Source organism: Phacochoerus africanus, chromosome 8, assembly GCF_016906955.1.
Source record: "Phacochoerus africanus isolate WHEZ1 chromosome 8, ROS_Pafr_v1, whole genome shotgun sequence".
In the NCBI taxonomy this organism is placed as follows: Eukaryota; Metazoa; Chordata; class Mammalia; order Artiodactyla; family Suidae; genus Phacochoerus; species Phacochoerus africanus.
This window is the reverse complement of record NC_062551.1, coordinates 136996605-137015475: the sequence shown is the minus strand read 5'-3', so window position 1 is coordinate 137015475 and position 18871 is coordinate 136996605. Positions and strand designations below refer to the sequence as shown.

Below are 18871 nucleotides of genomic sequence, written 5' to 3'. Positions count from 1 at the left end.
CCCAAGGGATTGTTGGCGGTTTTTTTCCTCACCCAATTAAAAAAACGGGTTGGTAGCTGCCACAGTATTTCTGTCAGTTGAAATTTTCTCAAGCATGTTTGCAATACCCTGTGTAAGAGTTACTTCAAGAAATTTAGGAGTGGGAGTTCCCGTTGTGGTGCAACAGAAATGAACCCGACTAGTATCCATGAGGATACCAGTTCCATCCCTGGCCTTGCTCAGTGGGTTAAGAATCTGGCATTGCTGTCAGCTGCGTTGTAGATCACAGGTGCAGCTTGGATCCTGCATTGTAATGACTTGTGTAGGCTGGCAGCTGCGGTTCTGATTTGACCCCTAGCCTGGGAATTTGCGTGTACTGTGAGTTGGACCCTGAAAAGCGAAAAAAAAAAAATATATATATATATATATATACACACACATATATTTAGGAGTTCCCTTGTGATGCAGTTAAGTATCTGGCAGTCACTGTAAGGCTTTGTTGCTATTGTGGTGCCAGTTTGATCCCTGGCTGAGGAACTTCGTGCAGCAGTTGCAGCCAAATAAAAGAATTTTGCGCATAGTGATGATTTACTATGTTTGAGGTTTCACTTGCTCGATACTTTTGAGTAAGTTAATGGATATTTAAGCTGTATAGGGTTAATGGCTCTTTAGCCACAAGACAGACCAATGTTAGACAGTTTGTATTATATGATCATTAAATGTTTCCACTATCACAAGCACTGGGTGCACAGTGATAGTGTTCTGTATATAAAAAGGAGCTAATGTATTTGGAGGTATGTGGGAGATGTCGCAAAGCATCATACGCCTTGTGAATTAGGAAATACGGTGCAGTGTGAATAGCAGGGGTACCACGTTGATGGGTCCTGAATACCCTTGAGGTTGAGGAAGTCCGTACCTCAAACTAAGCTGAAAACTAAATTCCGCAGGCGGTGATGGGACTGGGAAGCACCCGGGGGTGGATGGGCATGCGGGGTTGACGGTGATGGCGCACTGACTACACTGCGCCTGCTCCACATGGCTCCGGTTCTGCGCCTGCGCGTTGGACTCCAGCCTGTGTCTCGCGTTGCTTGTTTTGCGGGCCTAGGGAAGAGGCGGTCAGAAAGCTGCTTGTGCCTGAGAGAATTTGTGAGGATGCTGAGGCCTCAGAGTTCACCAGCCTCGCTTCCTGTACCTGGGGACTCCTACCTATCCGTAGAGGTTCGACCCCAGGTTCCTCGATGCAGTCTGGGACTCCAGGAGACTCCTCAGAGCGGCCCTTCGGCTCAGGCTGCCTCTGTGTCCTCCCTTCCCGACACGTCTGGCGCTGCGGGCGACCGGAGCAGCAGCAGCAGTCTGCCCCCGCGCCCGCCAAGCGCTCGGCCGGCCCAAGGCAAGGATGCTGGTGTGAATTTCCGGAGGCTCAGGGAGCCGCCACAAAACTTAGGTTGGGGTTTGGCTGAAAGATGAGATCCAGATCCTCTGGGAATGTGGTGGGTCTGAGTGGTTAAAGGGCTGGTTTTATGACAGGGCTGATGACGGATGGCCGGGATCTGAGGCTGGCCGAACACCCAGAATAATGGCCCTTCCCGCCCCCACGTGACAGCTGAGGCGTTTGTGCCTGAGTGTGGTGATGGGAGTGGTGAAACTTGGTTCCTGAACTTGGCTCAAAGTCCTTCCAGGATGCCATGAAAATAGACTAAGTTTAACATTTCGTCTAACTCAGGTGGATATGTTTAGTATGAAAAATTATGTCTTTCACAGAGATTTCAATGGGTTTATTTTGTATTCAGTCACCCTCCAGTCAGGGGCAAAATACTGTTTTCTACACAGCGTTGCAACTCAATGGTACGGTAACACGCCAAATCCACTGGTCATTTTTTTGTGTTATAAGGGGACTCCAATTTTCACAGCCTGACCTTTCCTCTGGATTTAAAGTTCTTGATCGGTCTATTGACCTTTTTTTTTTTTTTTTTTGCTTTTAGGCCTGCACCAATGGCATTTGGAGGTTCCCAGGCTAGGGGTCTAATCGGAGCTATAGCTGCCTGCCTACACCACAGCCACAGCAACCCAGGATCCTAGCCTCGTCTGTGACCTACACCATAGCTCACGGCAGCTCGGGATCTTTAACTCACTTAGCGAGACAGAACCTGCGTCCTCATGAATCCTAGTAAGATTCATTTCTGCTATGCCATGACAGGAACTCCTTAATCTGGTTTTCTTGATTTTACTCTCCCCTGTTTTTCTTCCATCTTCTAGAGAACTATGGTCGTCTTTGTTAGTCGGTTCCCAAAGTAGTGGTTCATCCTTGGAGGATTTTTCCTAGGCCACTTCTACCTGGATATGATTATTACCACAGTTAGGTCTCATCTATGCTCCAGATTCCTATTTCAGACTGTCTTGTGAGTTTTCTAGTGAGGAACCAGTGGATATCTTCAAATTCACTGTATGATTAATTGAATTTATCTGTCTGTAGCTCTTCAGTCTGTTTTTCTCACTTATCTCAGTCATTGGGATATTCAGGAAGCTTCAATAATTCAAGTACTCCCTCACTATAACATCCAAATAGTTAAGAAGTCCTGTATTATTATTTATTACTATTTTGCCTGCACCCTTAACATATGGAAGTTCCCAGACCAGGGATCAAACCTGCACGACAGCAGTGACAACATTGGATCCTTAACCAATAGGCCACAGGGAACTCATAAAATTATCTTTTCGGTAATTGTCCTTTTCCCTCTGTGTGCCATTAAAGGCCCTTATAATTTTATGTCTGAATTACTGCCTCAAACTTTCTTCCACACTATCTTACAGTGTCTCCAGAGTTATATGTAAAATGAAAATCTTATGTCCTTTGCTGCTTCAATCTGTGAGTCTATTTCTAGTTAAAAAATAATGTTCTTGGAGTTCCCTTGTGGCTCAGCAGGTTAAGGATCTGGCATTGTCACTGCAGTGGCTTGGGTTGCTGCTGTGGCACATGTTTGATTCTTGCCCCAAGAACTTTCGTGTGCCGTGGATTTGGCCAAAAATAAAATAAAGTTCTATTGAAACATAACTATGTTCCTTCACTTACTTATTATCTATGGCTGTTTTCCTGTGATGGTGTCAGAGTTGAGTTATGGTGACAGGCCATTTGGCCCACAAAGCCTGAAATATTCACCAACCAGCCCTTTTAAATATAGTTTGCTGCTCCCATGGTTTATAGTGTAGGAGAGGAGTGAAAGATGTATATCAGGAAATAGATATTAATAGAAGCCAAAATAATAGATGAGACATCCAGAGAAAATGCATAATTTTGTGAGAGAAAGTAAAAAAGTGTGGAATCTCGGGAAGCCAACTATTAAGAGGCAGACAGAAGTAGTTTAAGGGGAATCAAGTGGTTGTCATGGAAATCAAGGGGAAGAGGAGAAAAGAGACCCAGTATATATGTATATTTATATATATTTAGGAAGTTCTATGTGCCAAGACATTATTTTAGGCTTTCAGATTTTATGACAACCCTATAAAAATAGGTAATATCTTATATCAGTAGGTAAGTAACTAAATAAGAAACAATCCAAGTGAGCCTAAAACTGTATACCAATTGCCTGGGAGGAGAGAATTTCAGTGAAAAAGTCAACAGGAAAAGGGAATTCATAATTACTATATAAAGTGAATATATCTGGTATATTTGAAGATTAGTAGGGAGTTATGATTTTAGCAAGAGTAGTCACAGTGGGAGTTCCCATCATGGCACAGTGGTTAACGAATCCGACTAGGAACCATGAGGTTTCAGGTTTGATCCCTGGCCTTGCTCAGTGGGTGTTGATGCGGCTCAGATCCCATGTTGCCATGGCTCTGGTGTAGGCCAATGGCTACAACTCCAATTAGACCCCTCGCCTGGGAACCTCCATATGCTGTGAGAACGGCCCTAGAAAAGGCAAAAAGACAAAAAAAAAAAGAGTAGTCACAGTGAACTTGTATAAGCAAAAACCATATAGCAAAAGTTTTCCTTATAATTTAGTACAAGATCATTTGTCAGTAATATTAAATTTATCATAATTTTTATATTAAAATAATTACATGATAATGTTCTATATAAATTACGGAGATTAATACAACATTGCATAATTCTGAATCTAAGTACTGATATTTAATTTTTTTTTAAATTAGGTTCATACTGTAAAAACAAAAGATCTTATGCAGAAAACACATTTGCCTCAAATTTTACTCTTGGTACAAGCTCATCCTCTGCACGAGGTAGTAACTGTCCTCAAATAGTAAAAACTCCATTATCTGCTGGAAATCACCAGAGATCAGGTTATAAAAGTTGGACACCGCAGATGGAATATTCAGGTAAAGTGAATGAAATATTGACCTGGATGACCTTTAGAAACTTTTAAACTTTTGTAAATTATAAATTAGGGTAGTTAATTTGAAATTATTTGTAGCTAATGTGGAAGACTGAATAATAAATACATCAATTTAGGAAGTTCCCATGTGGCACAGCGGGTTAAGGATCCGGCATTGCTGCAGCTGAAGCACAGGTCACAGCTGCGGTGTGGCTTTGATCCCTGGCCCAGGAATTTTCATATGCCATGGGTGCAGCCAAAAATAAATAAAAAGTAAATACCTCAGTTTAGCCATATTCACAATTTGAGGCTAGATTAATAAGGCTACATAGTTTGTGATGTTGATATTGTTTGTTAATAAATGCAAGTCTACATTATTATTATTTTTTTATTTTTTATTTTTTTGCTTTTTTGGGCTGCACCTGTGGCATATGGAGGTTCCCAGGCTAGGGGTCTAATCAGAGGTGCAGCTGGCAGCCTACGCCACAGCCACAGCAACTTGGGATCCAAGCCGCGTGTGTGACCTACACCACAGCTCACAGCAATGCCAGATCCTTAACCCATGGAGCAAGGCCAGGGATCAAACTGCAATCTCATGGTTCCTAGTCATGTTCATTTCCGCTGCGCCATGATGGGAACTCTCTACATTATCTTTTTATTCTGACTGAAAAAGAAAAAGCCCCTCCTTTTAATTTTTTTTTTTGTCTTTTCTAGGGCCACACCCTCGGCATATGGAGGTTCCCAGCCTAGGGGTCGAATCGGAGCTGTAGCCGGTGGCCTACACCACAGCCACTGCAATGCGAGATCCAAGCTGTGTCTGCGACTCACACCACAGCTCAAGGCAACGACGGATCCTTAACCCACGGAGCAAGGCCAGGGACCGAACCTGCAACCTCATGTTTCTTAGTCGGATTCGTTAACCACTGCGCCACGATGGGAACTCCAGAAAGCCCTTCCTTTTATATATAATGTTTATTTAAATCTAGAGGTTAATGCTGATAATTCTGTTGAATTTTTTTAATACTTAAATTTTAGTGTTATCTAAATCTAGATTTTCTTGAGGGTAAAATGGATGAAAAAGGTCTACATGTGTAAATATTTCTTAGTTAAAAAGTATAAGAATGTGTACATTTACAAAATAATGACAAATTATTTTTCTAAGTGATTCTACCAACATATACTCTTACTAGCAATGTATGAGAGTTCTTGTTGACCTATATCCTATCCAGCATTTGGTACTGTCAGACTCCTTAATATTTACCAGTCTAGCAGCTGTAAAACACTACCTAACTAGAGTCTGAATTGGCATTTTCCTGGTTATAAATGAGGTTGATTATCTTTTTAAAATTGTCTCTCTTCTTTGCTGAACTGTAAACTCCATGAAGGCAGAGACTGTAGCAGACAAGATCCAGTCTGAAGTAGAACCATACTATGGGAAGATTTAATATAAAGAATTATTAAACTGTGATGAAATAGTAACTATAGGATATTAGAAAACTTTATAAGGTACCCAAGGGCAGGGGGCTCCCAAGAGATCATACTTCAAAGTGGGCCCCCTCTGTGGGCTGTACAGATCTCTTTGGAGAAGGAGGATAATCAAAGCCATTTCAGTAATTCCTGCAGATTTGCCAGGCTGGAGCTGGTCTACTATCCAGGGCAAACAGGAAACAGGCGGGGTGGGTGAATTATAGCTGCTGTCTGGAAAATGGCTGTGCAATGGGAGTGGGCTCTGGTGTGGGTTGGAGTCTTGGAAAACAGTCTCCCTCTTGGGAGGGTGGTGGTATCAAGAGGACTGTTGAGGAGAGAGTGAAAGAGCAGAGGGGATTAGTATGGGCAGGAGGCCTAGACTGCAGGATTTCTCTATTGAGAGGGTCTCAGGAAGGTTGTTATAGGCTGTGGCTGTGATCACCAAAGAACCTGACATTCTGGGTGTGTAGCTGGGCACGTCACCGCTAGGTGTCCTCAGACCTACACTGCTAATCCACCATGCTGCAGTGGAAACTGCAGGAGAGCCCTTCATCCTGAAAGGTCCCTCCACTGCCCTCAACTGAGAAAACTTAATGTTATGCACACTTTAAAAGAGAAATGCTTATAGGAATTCTGTCCATTATTGCAGAGCTTATGTTGAAGTGTGAACTTGGATCTGAGTGACAATAAATTGATAACTGGCATAATCCTTTGGCTATTCAACTTTCATATGTCATTCTACACACATTTGAACTTATTTATAACAACAAAGTGATTCTGTTTTTCTACCTAACGGGATATGTACATCTATACTGAGGCAGTTCTCACTCTTTCCTAAAATAAGATTGACAGACTCAACAGTCATTGCATATTGATTACTTCAATTTCAGTCATGGTCCACTGAATATTCTGTTACTAAATTGTATAGTTAGCATTTAATAACTTGTACAAAAATTTTTTGAAATTGAAAAGAGAAAAAGTGGTTACTTTATACAAATGAACGTGCATGTAACAAAGAATAGAGAAAATAGCCAAAGCTGCTGTAGTTTTTGCTTCTGTAAATGGTCATGAGATTATAGTTGATATCTATGGCTTCCTTCTTCCACAACCCATCCCACATTTCCCTTATCTGCAGCAGTAAAGGTGGAATGACCTTCATTCCTAAAGGGTCTGAGTCCTTAGTCATTCTGTCTCTTTTTGGGTTGCTATAGTTTTCTATTAACCTTTACTATTGGAAATACTAAGAGGTGCCTTAGAGAATACCCTGGCTTCCACACATAGTCTGCTTTGCCTCCATTGTGAATAGCAACATGATATCCTCTTGGCAATCAGGATTGACCACTCCATCCACAGATAACCCCCCCCCTTTTTTGCCTGTTGGTTCAGTGGCATAAATAAGGAGCCCCAAATGGGCAGGTGGTAGTCTCATCTTCCAGTTCAGTGGAAACATTGTTGTCTTACCTGGTGGAACCAATAACCTTGTGGAGACTAAGATCTCCAAACCAGCAGAGCTCAAAATTGCTAGAATGGGAAGCAAAAATTCTTTAGGTGGATTGGTAGGTATAATAGTGAGAATAAGCTACTCCTGTTTTCTCCCCTTGATTCTTGGACCTGTGTATTCTTTTTTTTTTTTTTTTCCTTTGTCTTTTTAGGGCCGCACCTGGGGCATATGGAGATTCCCAGGCTAGGGGTCTAATAGGAGCTGCAGCTGCTGGCCTATGCCACAGCCACAGCAACGCCAGATCTGAACCCTGTCTGTGACCTACACCACAGCTCATGGCAGCGCTGGATCCTTAACCCACTGATTGAGGCCAGGGATCGAACCTACAACCTCATGGTTCCTAGTTGGATTCATTTCCGCTGCACCACGACGGGAACTCCTGACCTGTGTATTCTGGTTATGAAGAATATAGTATCTGTGATTCAAAGTATAAATCACATTCTGCAAGAGAGAACCCCATTCTGTTGTCTCCCAATTGGTACTGTGACTGAGTTTTCAGTAAATCATTTTGCCTTTTGATTAAGCAAGACATTTCTGGGTGATGGGGTATGTGGTAAAACTAGTTGATTCAATGGGCCGGAGCCCATTGATGTATTTATTTCCTTTGCTGGGAAGCAAGTTCCTTGATCAGATGCAATACTGTGTAGAATGCTATGATGATGGATAAGCACTCTGTGAGCTCACTAGTGATGATGCTGGCAGAAGCATTGTGGGCAAGGAAGGCAAATATGAATATGTGTATGAATATGAATAGAATATGTGTTTATTCCAGTGAGGACAGATATCTGCTTCCTCCTTGATGGAAGAAATCCAATGTAATCAACGAACCACTAGGTGGTGTGTTTTCCCCCTGGGGAATGACGCTATATGGGACATTTAATGTTGATCTCTGCTGTTGGTACATTGGGCATTCAGCAGTAAGGTTAACCAGGTCAGCCTTGGTAAGAGGGAGTTCATATTGTTGAGCCCATGCATAGTCTCAATTCTTGCTACCATGGTTCATTTGTTCATCAGTCTATTGAGGAAACCCTGGGGTGGCTTGGAAAAGAGGCTAATTGTCATTAATAGAATGTATCATTTTGTCCACCACTATTAAGAGTCTCCTTTACAGCAGATGCCCTTTGGCGAGCATTCACTTGAGACAAACATTTTCAAAGTCAGTGCTCATTCTAAAAGATTCATCCACATTCTTTTCCTAAACTTTCCTTGTCACTATCTTCAAGGACCTGTTCCTTCCAAGTCCCTGACCATCTTGCTAAACTATGAGCAACTGCTCATGAATACGTCTAACTGTACTTCTGGTTATCTGTCATACTAAGGAGTTTCTTAGTAGAAAAACAATGGAAGAAATTATAAAGGAAAAGATTATGTATACAAAAACAGAAATCTTTGTGATAGCAAAAAAGCAAGATTGGTGGAGTTCCCGTCATGGCCCAGTGGTAACAAACCCAACTAGTATCCTTGAGGACACACAGGTTTGATCCCTGGCCTCACTCAGTGGGTTAAGGATCTGGTGTTGCTGTGAGCTGTGGTATAGGTTGCAGAAGTGGTTTAGACTTGGCATTGCTGTGGCTGTGGCATAGGCCGGCATCTGCAGCTCCAGTTCAACTCCTAGCCTGGGAACTTCCATATGCTGCAAGTGAAGCCCTAAAAAGCAAAAAAAAAAAAAAAAAAAAGCAAGATTGGTAGCATCCATAAATTATTGTCATTGATTTACAAAATCCTCATAAAAACAGGCTGAAAAACTAAGGCCTGTAAAAATTGTGTAAAAAGGATGTAAACATCTCAAGATATAGAAGACAAATGGATATGTTAAATGATGTTCTGTTTGATAGTAATTTTTAAAAATATAAATTTATGCATCAATCCATTAAAACAGCTAATAATAACAATAATAATACATATCAGAAGTTAATACCAGTAAGGATTCATTAAGATTGGTTTTTCTTATAGACTGCTAATAGAATTAAAAATTAGTACAACTCTGATAAGAAATTTGACAGTATATGCAAGTTCCCATCATGGTTCAGTGGTTAGCGAATCCAACTAGGAACCATGAGGTTTCGGGTTTGATCCCTGGCCTTGCTCAGTGGGTTAAGGATCCAGCGTTGCCTGTGAGCTGTGGTGTAGGTCGCAGACGTGGCTTGGATCCCATGTTGCCGTTGCTATGGCATAGGCCAGCAGCTACACTCTGATTAGACCCCTAGCCTGGGAACTTCCACATGCTGCACCTGCGGCCCTAGAAAAGACAAGAAATAAATGATGGTTTTCCTTTTTTCCCGCAATTAGACTACTAAGGATCCACTTTAGGGAAATAAGAAAAGACCCAGAAAAAAGCTTTATGTACTGTGATTCTCATATATACCTAACTTACAACAGATAACAGTGTAAATATTCTTTTAATGGAGTTCCCTTGTGGTGCAGCAGGTTAAAGATCTGACATTGTCACTGCAGTGGCTCAGGTCCTACTGTGGTATGGGTTTGATCCTTAGCCCAGGAAATTCCACATGTCATCGGTGCGGCCAAAAAAAAAATATAAAGTTTAAGGGAGATGTTTTCTAAGTGTACTGAATTTCCAAACACTGGAACTTAGTATTTAGCTTCCAGTTATAAATGGGAAGTTTGGGAATTCCCACTGTGGTGCAGTGAGTTAAGGATCTGGCATTGCTGCAGCTGCAATGCTGTAGTGCTTCAGCTTAGATTCCATCCCTGGCCCAGGAATTTCCATAAACCTCGGGTGACGTCAAAAAAAAGAGAGAGAGAAGGTCATATTTGATTGCAGAACTTTAATTGACTTCTGTAGATCGAATATAAACTCAATCACCATGTGTAATAAGGCTTTCATGGCAAAAAGCGTTCTGAGATTTAGACACAATAGATTTTTCTTTTTTTCCTTTTTAGAACCACACCTGTGGCATATGGAAGTTCCTGGGCTAGGGGTCATATAGGAGCTGCAGGCCTGTGTACACCATAGCAATACCAGATCCCAGCTCTATGCTGCAGCTTGTGGCAACACCGGATCTTTAACCTGCTGAATGAAGCCAAGGACCAAATCTGCATTCTCTTAACCCACTAAACCACAACAGGAATTCCTAGACGTAATAGATTTTTGAATGAACTCTTAAGTTGACTGCTGACTAAGCGTAAATGTTTAAATAATTTTGTAGGTGTTATAATAGGAGATAGAAATAAAAAAGGTATTCTAGACTAGTGAGGGAAAAAAGAGAAGAAAAAGATATGTTAAAGAGTTGAAAAAGGAGTAAAAGACAATTTTTTTTTGTCTTTTCTAGGGCTGCATCCATGGCATATTGAGGTTCCCAGGCTAGAGGTCTAATCTGAGCTATAGCCGCCAGTCTACGCCATAGCCACAGCAATGCCAGATCCACGCTGCATCTGCGACCTACACCACAGCTCACGGCAGCACTGGATCCTTAACCCACTGAGCAAGGCCAGGGATCGAACCTGCTACCTTATGGTTCCTAGTCGGATTCGTTATCCACTGAGCCACGACGGTAACTCCCCAGTTTTGTTTTTTGAAAATAAAATTTTAGATATATTTAGTCTGACATTTTTTTGAATCCACGATTAATTTGACATGCTTTACATAACTCTTCTATATTGCATTTAATTCTTATAACAACTTTATGGAAAGATGTGGTATTTCTAGTTTGCAGATAAAGAAATGGTTGCTTTAGAAAGATTAAACTACTTACATGCATATTTATGGTTTGTAAGGCACAGATCTCAAAGTCACTAATTTTTGTCGAGGTTAAGAGCATCAGATCTGGAGCCAGTCAGCCTGTGTACAAATTTTATCAGTTCCATTCATGCCTCAGTCTCCTTAGAAGTAAATGGAGAAAATAACGATGCATATTGATAGAGCTGTTGTGACAATTCAGTAAGTTAATCCAAGTAAAGAACTTAGAACATTCTTGGCACATCAATAAAATATACAACATTATGCAGGTATCTCATAATTGGAGTTTATAGTTGTATAATGTTTTATACTTTATAAAATACATTCATATGTATTATCTCATTTGATCCTTCAGCCACCTCTTGAGTTAGAGTAGTTATTACATTATATTTTGTGATTTATGATTATTATGAAATAATTTGCTCAAATTCATATAACTTTTAAATGATAAGATGATACATAATCTATTTTCTGATCCCAAATTTATCATGTCATTCCAACAAAGTATAAAATAAGACAATGCATAAGATTATTATTTCTAAACGTGAGGCTAAGCTTTGGCAAAATATTTAGATAATTAACATTTTCCTTTGGTCTGGGTATGAAAATTTATTTTTTGATGATCAAAAGAAAATTTTTTCCTTGGATATTGATAGTTGTGTCTAGATTTGTTGCTTTGAGATCTTGTGAGAAAGAACTTGAAAGTATTATTATAATGTTTATAAATTTTCTTTTAAAAAAATTTTAACAGCTACATCCTCATCTGCAGTTTCTGCGCACTCTCCATCAGTTGTTGTAGCCGTTGTAGAAGGGAGAGGACTTGCCAGAGGTGAAATAGGGATGGCAAGTATTGATTTAAAAAGCCCACAAATTATATTATCTCAGTTTGCAGACAACACAACATATGCAAAGGTAAGAATTTTTACTCCTAGGAAATGGTTCATCTAGAGGGCATCATGCACATTTTCATGTCAATGCTTTCCTAATTAGTTGACTTTTTGGTAGAATAAAGGTTATTTATTATATAACCAATATAGATTACTCTGACCTAAAATAAATTGTTTTAATCTGATCTTAATTTTTAATATTATTTCGTTCTAAAATAACATGTTTTGCTGTTACTTGAATATTCCAAATTAATATTAGTTTCTAAAATTAATATCTTCAAATTAATAATTCCTGGATTCATTCCAAAGATAGTAAATGTAATAGTGCTATCTCCAACGGGTTGTTTCCATTGAATTGTATTTTAAATTTTATTTTCCAGAGATAAGGGAAACTGGTGTATTAGATCAGTCATAATTTTTTTTTTTTTGTCTTTTTGCTATTTCTTTGGGCCGCTCCCGCGGCATGTGGAGGTTCCCAGGCTAGGGGTCGAATCGGAGCTGTAGCCACCGGCCTACGCCAGAGCCACAGCAACGCAGGATCCGAGCTGCGTCTGCGACCTACACCACAGCTCACGGCAACGCCGGATCCTTAACCCACTGAGCAAGCGCAGGGACCGAACCTGCAACCTCATGGTTCCTAGTCGGATTCGTTAACCACTGCGCCACGACGGGAACTCCAGATCAGTCATAATTTAGTCTCTCAACTTCTTGCTTTCGCTTTCTATCACTTATTATTAATTCGGGCCACTGGCCTGTTGTCCTGGGAATTTGTGTAACTTAATCAGGTAGAGATAGTCTATTCCTGATCTCTATATTCTAAAAAGTTATTTGACCCAATTACTGTTATTAAAATATTAAGTTCTATGTTATTTTTAATTTTTTATTGTTCTTTATTCCTTTTCCTAATTCCCTTTTATGGTTCCCCAGTGTGTAGGCTTCTTTTTACCACCTAATAATTAACTTTTTTTTTTTTGGCCTTGCCCGCAGCACATGGAAGTTCCCGGGCCAGGGACTGAACCTGAGCCACAGCCACAGCCACAGCCATGACAATGCTGAATCCTTAACTGCTAGGCCATCAGGGAACTCTAATAATTAATTTTTTAATATACCTAACAACCTAAGTGGTATTAGTAGTGCATATTAACTTTTTATCTGGGTATTGAACATTTTTATGAAATTTAAAAATAATAGGATAAAAGTTTTTTAAAAAGAGGAATGTTCTGGCATATTTTTTAAGAATTTCTGTGTCTAGGAGTTCCTGTTGCGGCGCAGTGGTTACTGAATCCGACTAGGAACCATGAGGTTGCGGGTTCGGTCTCTGCCCTTGCTCAGTGGGTTAAGGATCCGGCGTTGCCATGAGCTGTGGTATAGGTCTCAGACGCGGCTTGGATCCCGCGTTGCTGTGGCTCTGGCGTAAGCCGGCAGCTACAGCTCCGATTAGACCCCTAGCCTGGGAACCTCCATATGCCGCAGGAGCGGCCCAAGAAATGGCAAAAAAAAAAAAAAAAAAAAAAAGAATTTCTGTGTCTAGAATAGTTCTAGACTAAGAAATGCACCTTATATTGTAAAAAGCAATTATAAAGTAGATAAAAAGCAGTTATAAAATAGATGTTTCTCATCTGTGTTTCTGTACTTTTCAACTTCTGAGTTGTATCGATGTAGCCATGTTGATGAATCACCATAAACTGTTGAATCTTTATGTTTTTCAAGGAGATGAATAAAATACTGAGTAGAAGAATTTATTTTTAAAAAAATCTATTTTTAGGAATACATATTTGATAAGTTCAAATTATTTGGGGGCTTAGAGCTGATACAAACTACTGTGAATAAAATATAGCCTATCTTTATGATAATATTTTGTATTTATAATTTTATGGGATGTGTGTTTAACGTATCATCATTACAAATACATAGTTAGGACAGTTGTGATTTTGTATATCTCTGAATTAATTATAAGTACTTGTCTCTTAGAAAAATATGAAACTTTTTTGTTTTAGAGAATTCTAAACTTGCATTTAAGAAATTGTTTATTCAAACAATTTTAGGTGATCACTAAACTCAAAATTTTATCACCTTTGGAAATAATAATGTCAAATACTGCTTGTGTTGTGGGGAATTCAACCAAGTTGTTTACCCTTATCACAGAAAATTTCAAAGTAAGTGATTTTTATTCTTATTAAACTCCATTTTATCCTATGCTGAAGAACAGTAATTTGAACAATTTTATGTTTACGCTGAAGTACTCACTAAAAACAAGTCCTAAGGGGAACTATTAATGCATAAAATAAAAATGACAGGGAATCCAGAGTTCTCTTGTGGCACAACTGGTTAAAGCTCTGGTGTTGTCACTGCAGTAGCTCCATTGCTGCTGTGATGCAGGTTCAGTCCCTGGCCTGGGAACTTCCACATGTCATGGGTACAGCCAAAAAAAAAAAAAAAATGCAGTTATTTGATTTGGCACCCTTGATGTATTTTATTTTTAAAATTTTTGAAATTTTATGGCTACATCCATGGCATATGGAAGTTCCTGGGCCAGGGATTGAATCTGAGGCACTGCTGAGATCTGCGCCACAGCTGTGTCAATGCCAGATCCTTTAACCCACTGTGCTGGCCCAGGGATGAAACCTGCACCTCCACAACGACCTGAGCTGCCACAGTCAGATTCTTAAACCACAGTGCCATGGTCAGAACTCTGATATATTTTCAACAAAAGGAAAAATGTTTTAGGTAAGAAGAGGGTTTCCCAGAGTATACAGGAGGCAGACCCTTAGAGAAAGTGTGGATTTCCTTAAGTATAGCTTCTTGAAAGCTAGTTATTGTGGTGCTGGGCTAGTTGAAGTTCTTATTCTTCTAGGGGATAGCAGCTATTAGCAGGTATTTTTTCTTTTGAAGAATTTGATCTGTATTACAGAATTGTTGCAGCTTCCCCTGGCAGCATGTCCTATCTCACAGCTTTCTACTTCAGTCTCCATCTGTGGGCCTGGGGCAGGGGAGTGCTTTGGAACCTTATTCAGCCAGTGTTCTGCCTTTCAGTAACAGCCTTTCCACCACGTAGTTTATTTCTTCCCTCTAGCAAATCTCCCTGCTTTGTGGAATGGAGGTTGTGGTTCCTAACACATTGCAGTTAGAATAATTCCTGAGGAGTGCAAATATATATATATATAATCTTTTTAGGGCAATACCTATGGCATATGGAGGTTCCCAGGCTAGGGGTTGGGAGCCATAGCCACTGACCTACATACGCCCCAGTCATGCCAGATTCGAGCCTTTTCTATGACATATACCACAGCTCACGGCAACACTGGATCCTTAACCTACTGAGCGAGGCCAGGGATTGAACCTGTGTCCTCATGGTTCCTAATCAGATTAATTTCCCCTGAGCCATGACAGGTACTCCTGTATATTCCTAATATATTCAATATCTATAGTCATATAAGTTTTCTTGTGTTCTTAGAGATCCTACATAGATCAGTTATCTTTGACTCATTGCTGGAAATGATCCCTGCTGTAAATCTGTTGTTGCTATTAGACAAGACTTTGTATCTATCTTTTTCATTCATTACTTCAGACTTTTTTTCATCACCCTTATTTATGTATAACTCTCCGTATACTTTCATTATTTTGTTTTGATTAAGCATCCTAAGTCCTTTGGTTGTGAGTAACAGAAATTTAATTTAAGTAACTTAAGAGGAAATTCTTTATCGTCTTATGTAACTGGGAAGCCAAATGGTTAGATAGATACTATTCCTGCTCTCATCCCTACCATCATCTCCCCTTCCTTCCTTCCTTCCTTCCTTTCTCTGCAGATAGGAACCTCAGTGAGGTTTAAGACAATGATTGCTGGAGTTCTCGTCATAGTGTAGCGGAAACGAATCCGACTAGGAACCATGAGGTTGCAGGTTCGATCCCTGTCCCTGCTCAGTTAAGGATCTGGCATTGCCATAACCTGTGGTGTAGGTGGCAGATGCAGATCAGATCTGATGTGGCTGTGACTGTGGCTGTGGTCGGCAGCTGTAGCTCTTATTGGAACCCTAGCCTGGGAACCTCCATATGCTGCAAGAGCGGCCCTAAAAAAAAAAAAGAAAGAAAAAGATTGCTGATAGCTTGAGGCTGTTGTCCTTTCAGCTTAGCCAACTGAGAGAAAAAATAATTTCTTTCTTCCTGTGTTCATATATGATTTCTAGAGAAGAACCGTGACTATTCCTGCTTTGTTCATGCTCCCACAGTTAATCACTGTTTCTGAGAATAGAAGCTGTATGATTAATTAATCCCAGGTCATTTGCTTTTTCTGTGGGGTACAGAGTACTGCAATTGGCAGTCCTACATGGACAGAATCACATAGAACGTGGGATAGATGAACCTGTTTAAGCTTCAGTTTTTATTCATCAGTAAAATAGGGGCAATAATGGTATCTACCTCCTAGAGAACTGATGTTTCATACAGAGTTATCAGAAATGGTCACATTGATAAGGTTACATTTGTGTAAAGCCCTGAAGGGAGTGAGAGAGAGAGAGCCATAGAAGTATTTAGTATAAAGGTATTATAAGCAGAGGGAAAAATCAGTGTTATTATTATTGCACTTACCATAAAAAGACCTTCATTAAATAAGAAGCAATATGAAGTGAAAGGAACATGGACCTCATAGTCAAATAAATGTAAATTCAAGTCTCAGGTCTGGCACATATCTATTGTATGATATTAGAAAGGTTACTTGACTTTTTTTTTTTTTTTTTTTTGGCTGCACCCCTGGCATATGTAAGTTCCTAGGCCAGGATAGAACCCGCACCACAGCAGTGACCCAGGCCACTGCAGTGAAAATGCTGGATCCTTAACCCACTGCACCACAAGGGAACTCCAAAAGTTACTTGACTTTTCAGAATTTGTCTTAGAGAAAAATTGTAACTAATACAAGACTTACGGTATTATTATTTTTTGTTGTTTTTTTGAAATTTTATTTTTATTTTTTTTACAGAATAACATACATATATTTAAACACAATTACATTCACACAATTATTATATCATGGATCTTAAGAAAGAGATAGAGTGACTCCCTCTGGAGAAATGAAATGGAAAATAGGCTGAGACAAATAGGAAATTTATTCTATACTTTATCCCATTTTGTATGGCTTTCACCTTTACTATTTAGTATTATCTATTACATTTCAATTTTTCTTTAAAAATTAGCATTATATAACAATTGTGTATATTATGCAACTAAAATTTATGAAGAAGAAAGTCATATACCATTAAATATTTTATATAGCATAATAAAAATAATAACTGGTAAGAATAACAAAAATAGTACACCCTCTGAAAATAAGTAAAATATAAAATGCATAAATTGGTTAAAAAACAGTGTAACTATATAAATATGTCCTCACAATTTGTTACATCTTATTGATTCTTCAATATAGGCATTACACCATTCTAGGTGATGTGATAAACAAGACATTATAGACCTTACATTGTACCATGGAGAGAAATGGTTATTAATAATACAATTGTAGAACTGCATTATTTAATCATACAGTTGCATTATTTAATTATAATTATCATAAATTCTTTGATGGAGAGGAAATCAGAATCAGATCTAAGAAGACCTCAGCGTTCCAAGAATGATGTCAAATGACCCCCTTCATGGTGATTATGCACTTACTTACTATGTGATGTATTTCTTCTCCAGAGATTCCTTGTTTGTGTATCAATTGTAGATTTTTGGTTTGCAGTTATTCTGAAGTTTTGATATAAGAGTCTATATGTGTACGAGATTGTTTTAAGTTGTTGGTCTCTTAATTGCAAGTTCATCTCCAGTGTCCTGCTTTTGTACCCACCTCTTCTCATGATTTCTGATTTTGGTGGTATAATTGTGCATGGATGATTTCATACCTTTACTGGTGAGCCTTGTCATTTGTGGAATTTTTGTTCCATGTTGCAGCCTTTTCTTTTCTGCCTAGAGAAGTTCCTTTAGTATTTGTTGTAAGGCTGGTTTAGTGTTGCTGAATCCTCTCAACTTTTGCTTATCTGTGAAGGTTTTGATTTCTCCTTCAAATCTGAATGAGAGCCTTGCTGGGTAGAGTAATCTTGGTTGGAGGTTATTTCCTTTCATCACGTAAAGTATATCCCTTCTGGCCTGCAGAGTTTCTGCTGAAAAATCTGCCGATAACCTTATTGGGGTTCCCTTGTTTCTTTTTCTCTAGCTGCTTTCAAGATTTTCTCTTTGTCTTTAATTTTGGTCAGTTTGATTAATATGTGTCTTGGTGTATTCCTCCTTGGGTTTATTTTATATGGTACTCGTTTTGCTTCCTGGGTTTGAGTGAGTGGTTCCTTTCCCATGTTAGGGAAGTTTTCGGCTATGATCTCTTGGAATATTTTTTCTGTCCCCTTCTCTCTCTCTTCTCCTTCTGGCACCCCTATAATACGGATGATGGTGCGTTTCATGTTGTCCCAGAGTTCTCTGAGACTCTCTTCATTTGTTTTCAATCTTTTTTCTCTTTTCTGTTCCACATCCATAATTTCCACTAATCTGTCCTCCACCTGGCTTATTCATTCTTCTGCCTCCTGTATTCTGCTGTTAGCTGCTTCTAGTGAGTTTTTTATTTCAGCTATTGTATTTTGCATCTCTTCTTGTTTAAATTTTATATCTTGTATCTCTTTGCTCAGTGTTTCCTGTAAGTTATCCATCTTTGCCTCCAGTTTATTTCCAATGTCTTGCATCATCTTCAGCATCGACAATCTAAAGTCTTTTTCCTGGAGGCTGAGGATCTCCTCATCACTTAGCTGATTTTCTGGGGTTTTTCCTTTCTCCCTCATCTGAGTTATAGTTCTCCGTCTTTTCATTTTTATAGGTTTTTGGTGTGGTGGCCTTTTTACAGATACTAGAGTTGTAGCCTCTCTTACTTCTGGCATCTGCCCCCCTTGTGTCTGAAGTCAGTGTGGGGGCTTGCTGTAGGCTTCCTGATGGGGGGGGCTTATGCCTGCCCACTGGTAGGTGGAACTGATTCTAATCCTTC

The 18871-nt window shown here is 39.5% G+C and overlaps 1 protein-coding gene across 1 annotated transcript in view; it reads left to right on the top strand.

Moving 5' to 3' along the window:
* The first annotated feature begins 459 nt into the window (after positions 1-459).
* The window catches only part of MSH4 (mutS homolog 4), a 112456-nt gene continuing 94044 nt past the window's right edge, over positions 460-18871 (top strand). The window contains exons 1-4 of the mRNA XM_047788619.1: positions 460-1369; positions 4129-4311; positions 11724-11884; positions 13905-14015. Coding sequence (XP_047644575.1) covers positions 1015-1369; positions 4129-4311; positions 11724-11884; positions 13905-14015 — 810 coding nt within the window. The 5' untranslated portion in view covers positions 460-1014. The remainder of the gene's footprint in view (positions 1370-4128; positions 4312-11723; positions 11885-13904; positions 14016-18871) is intronic.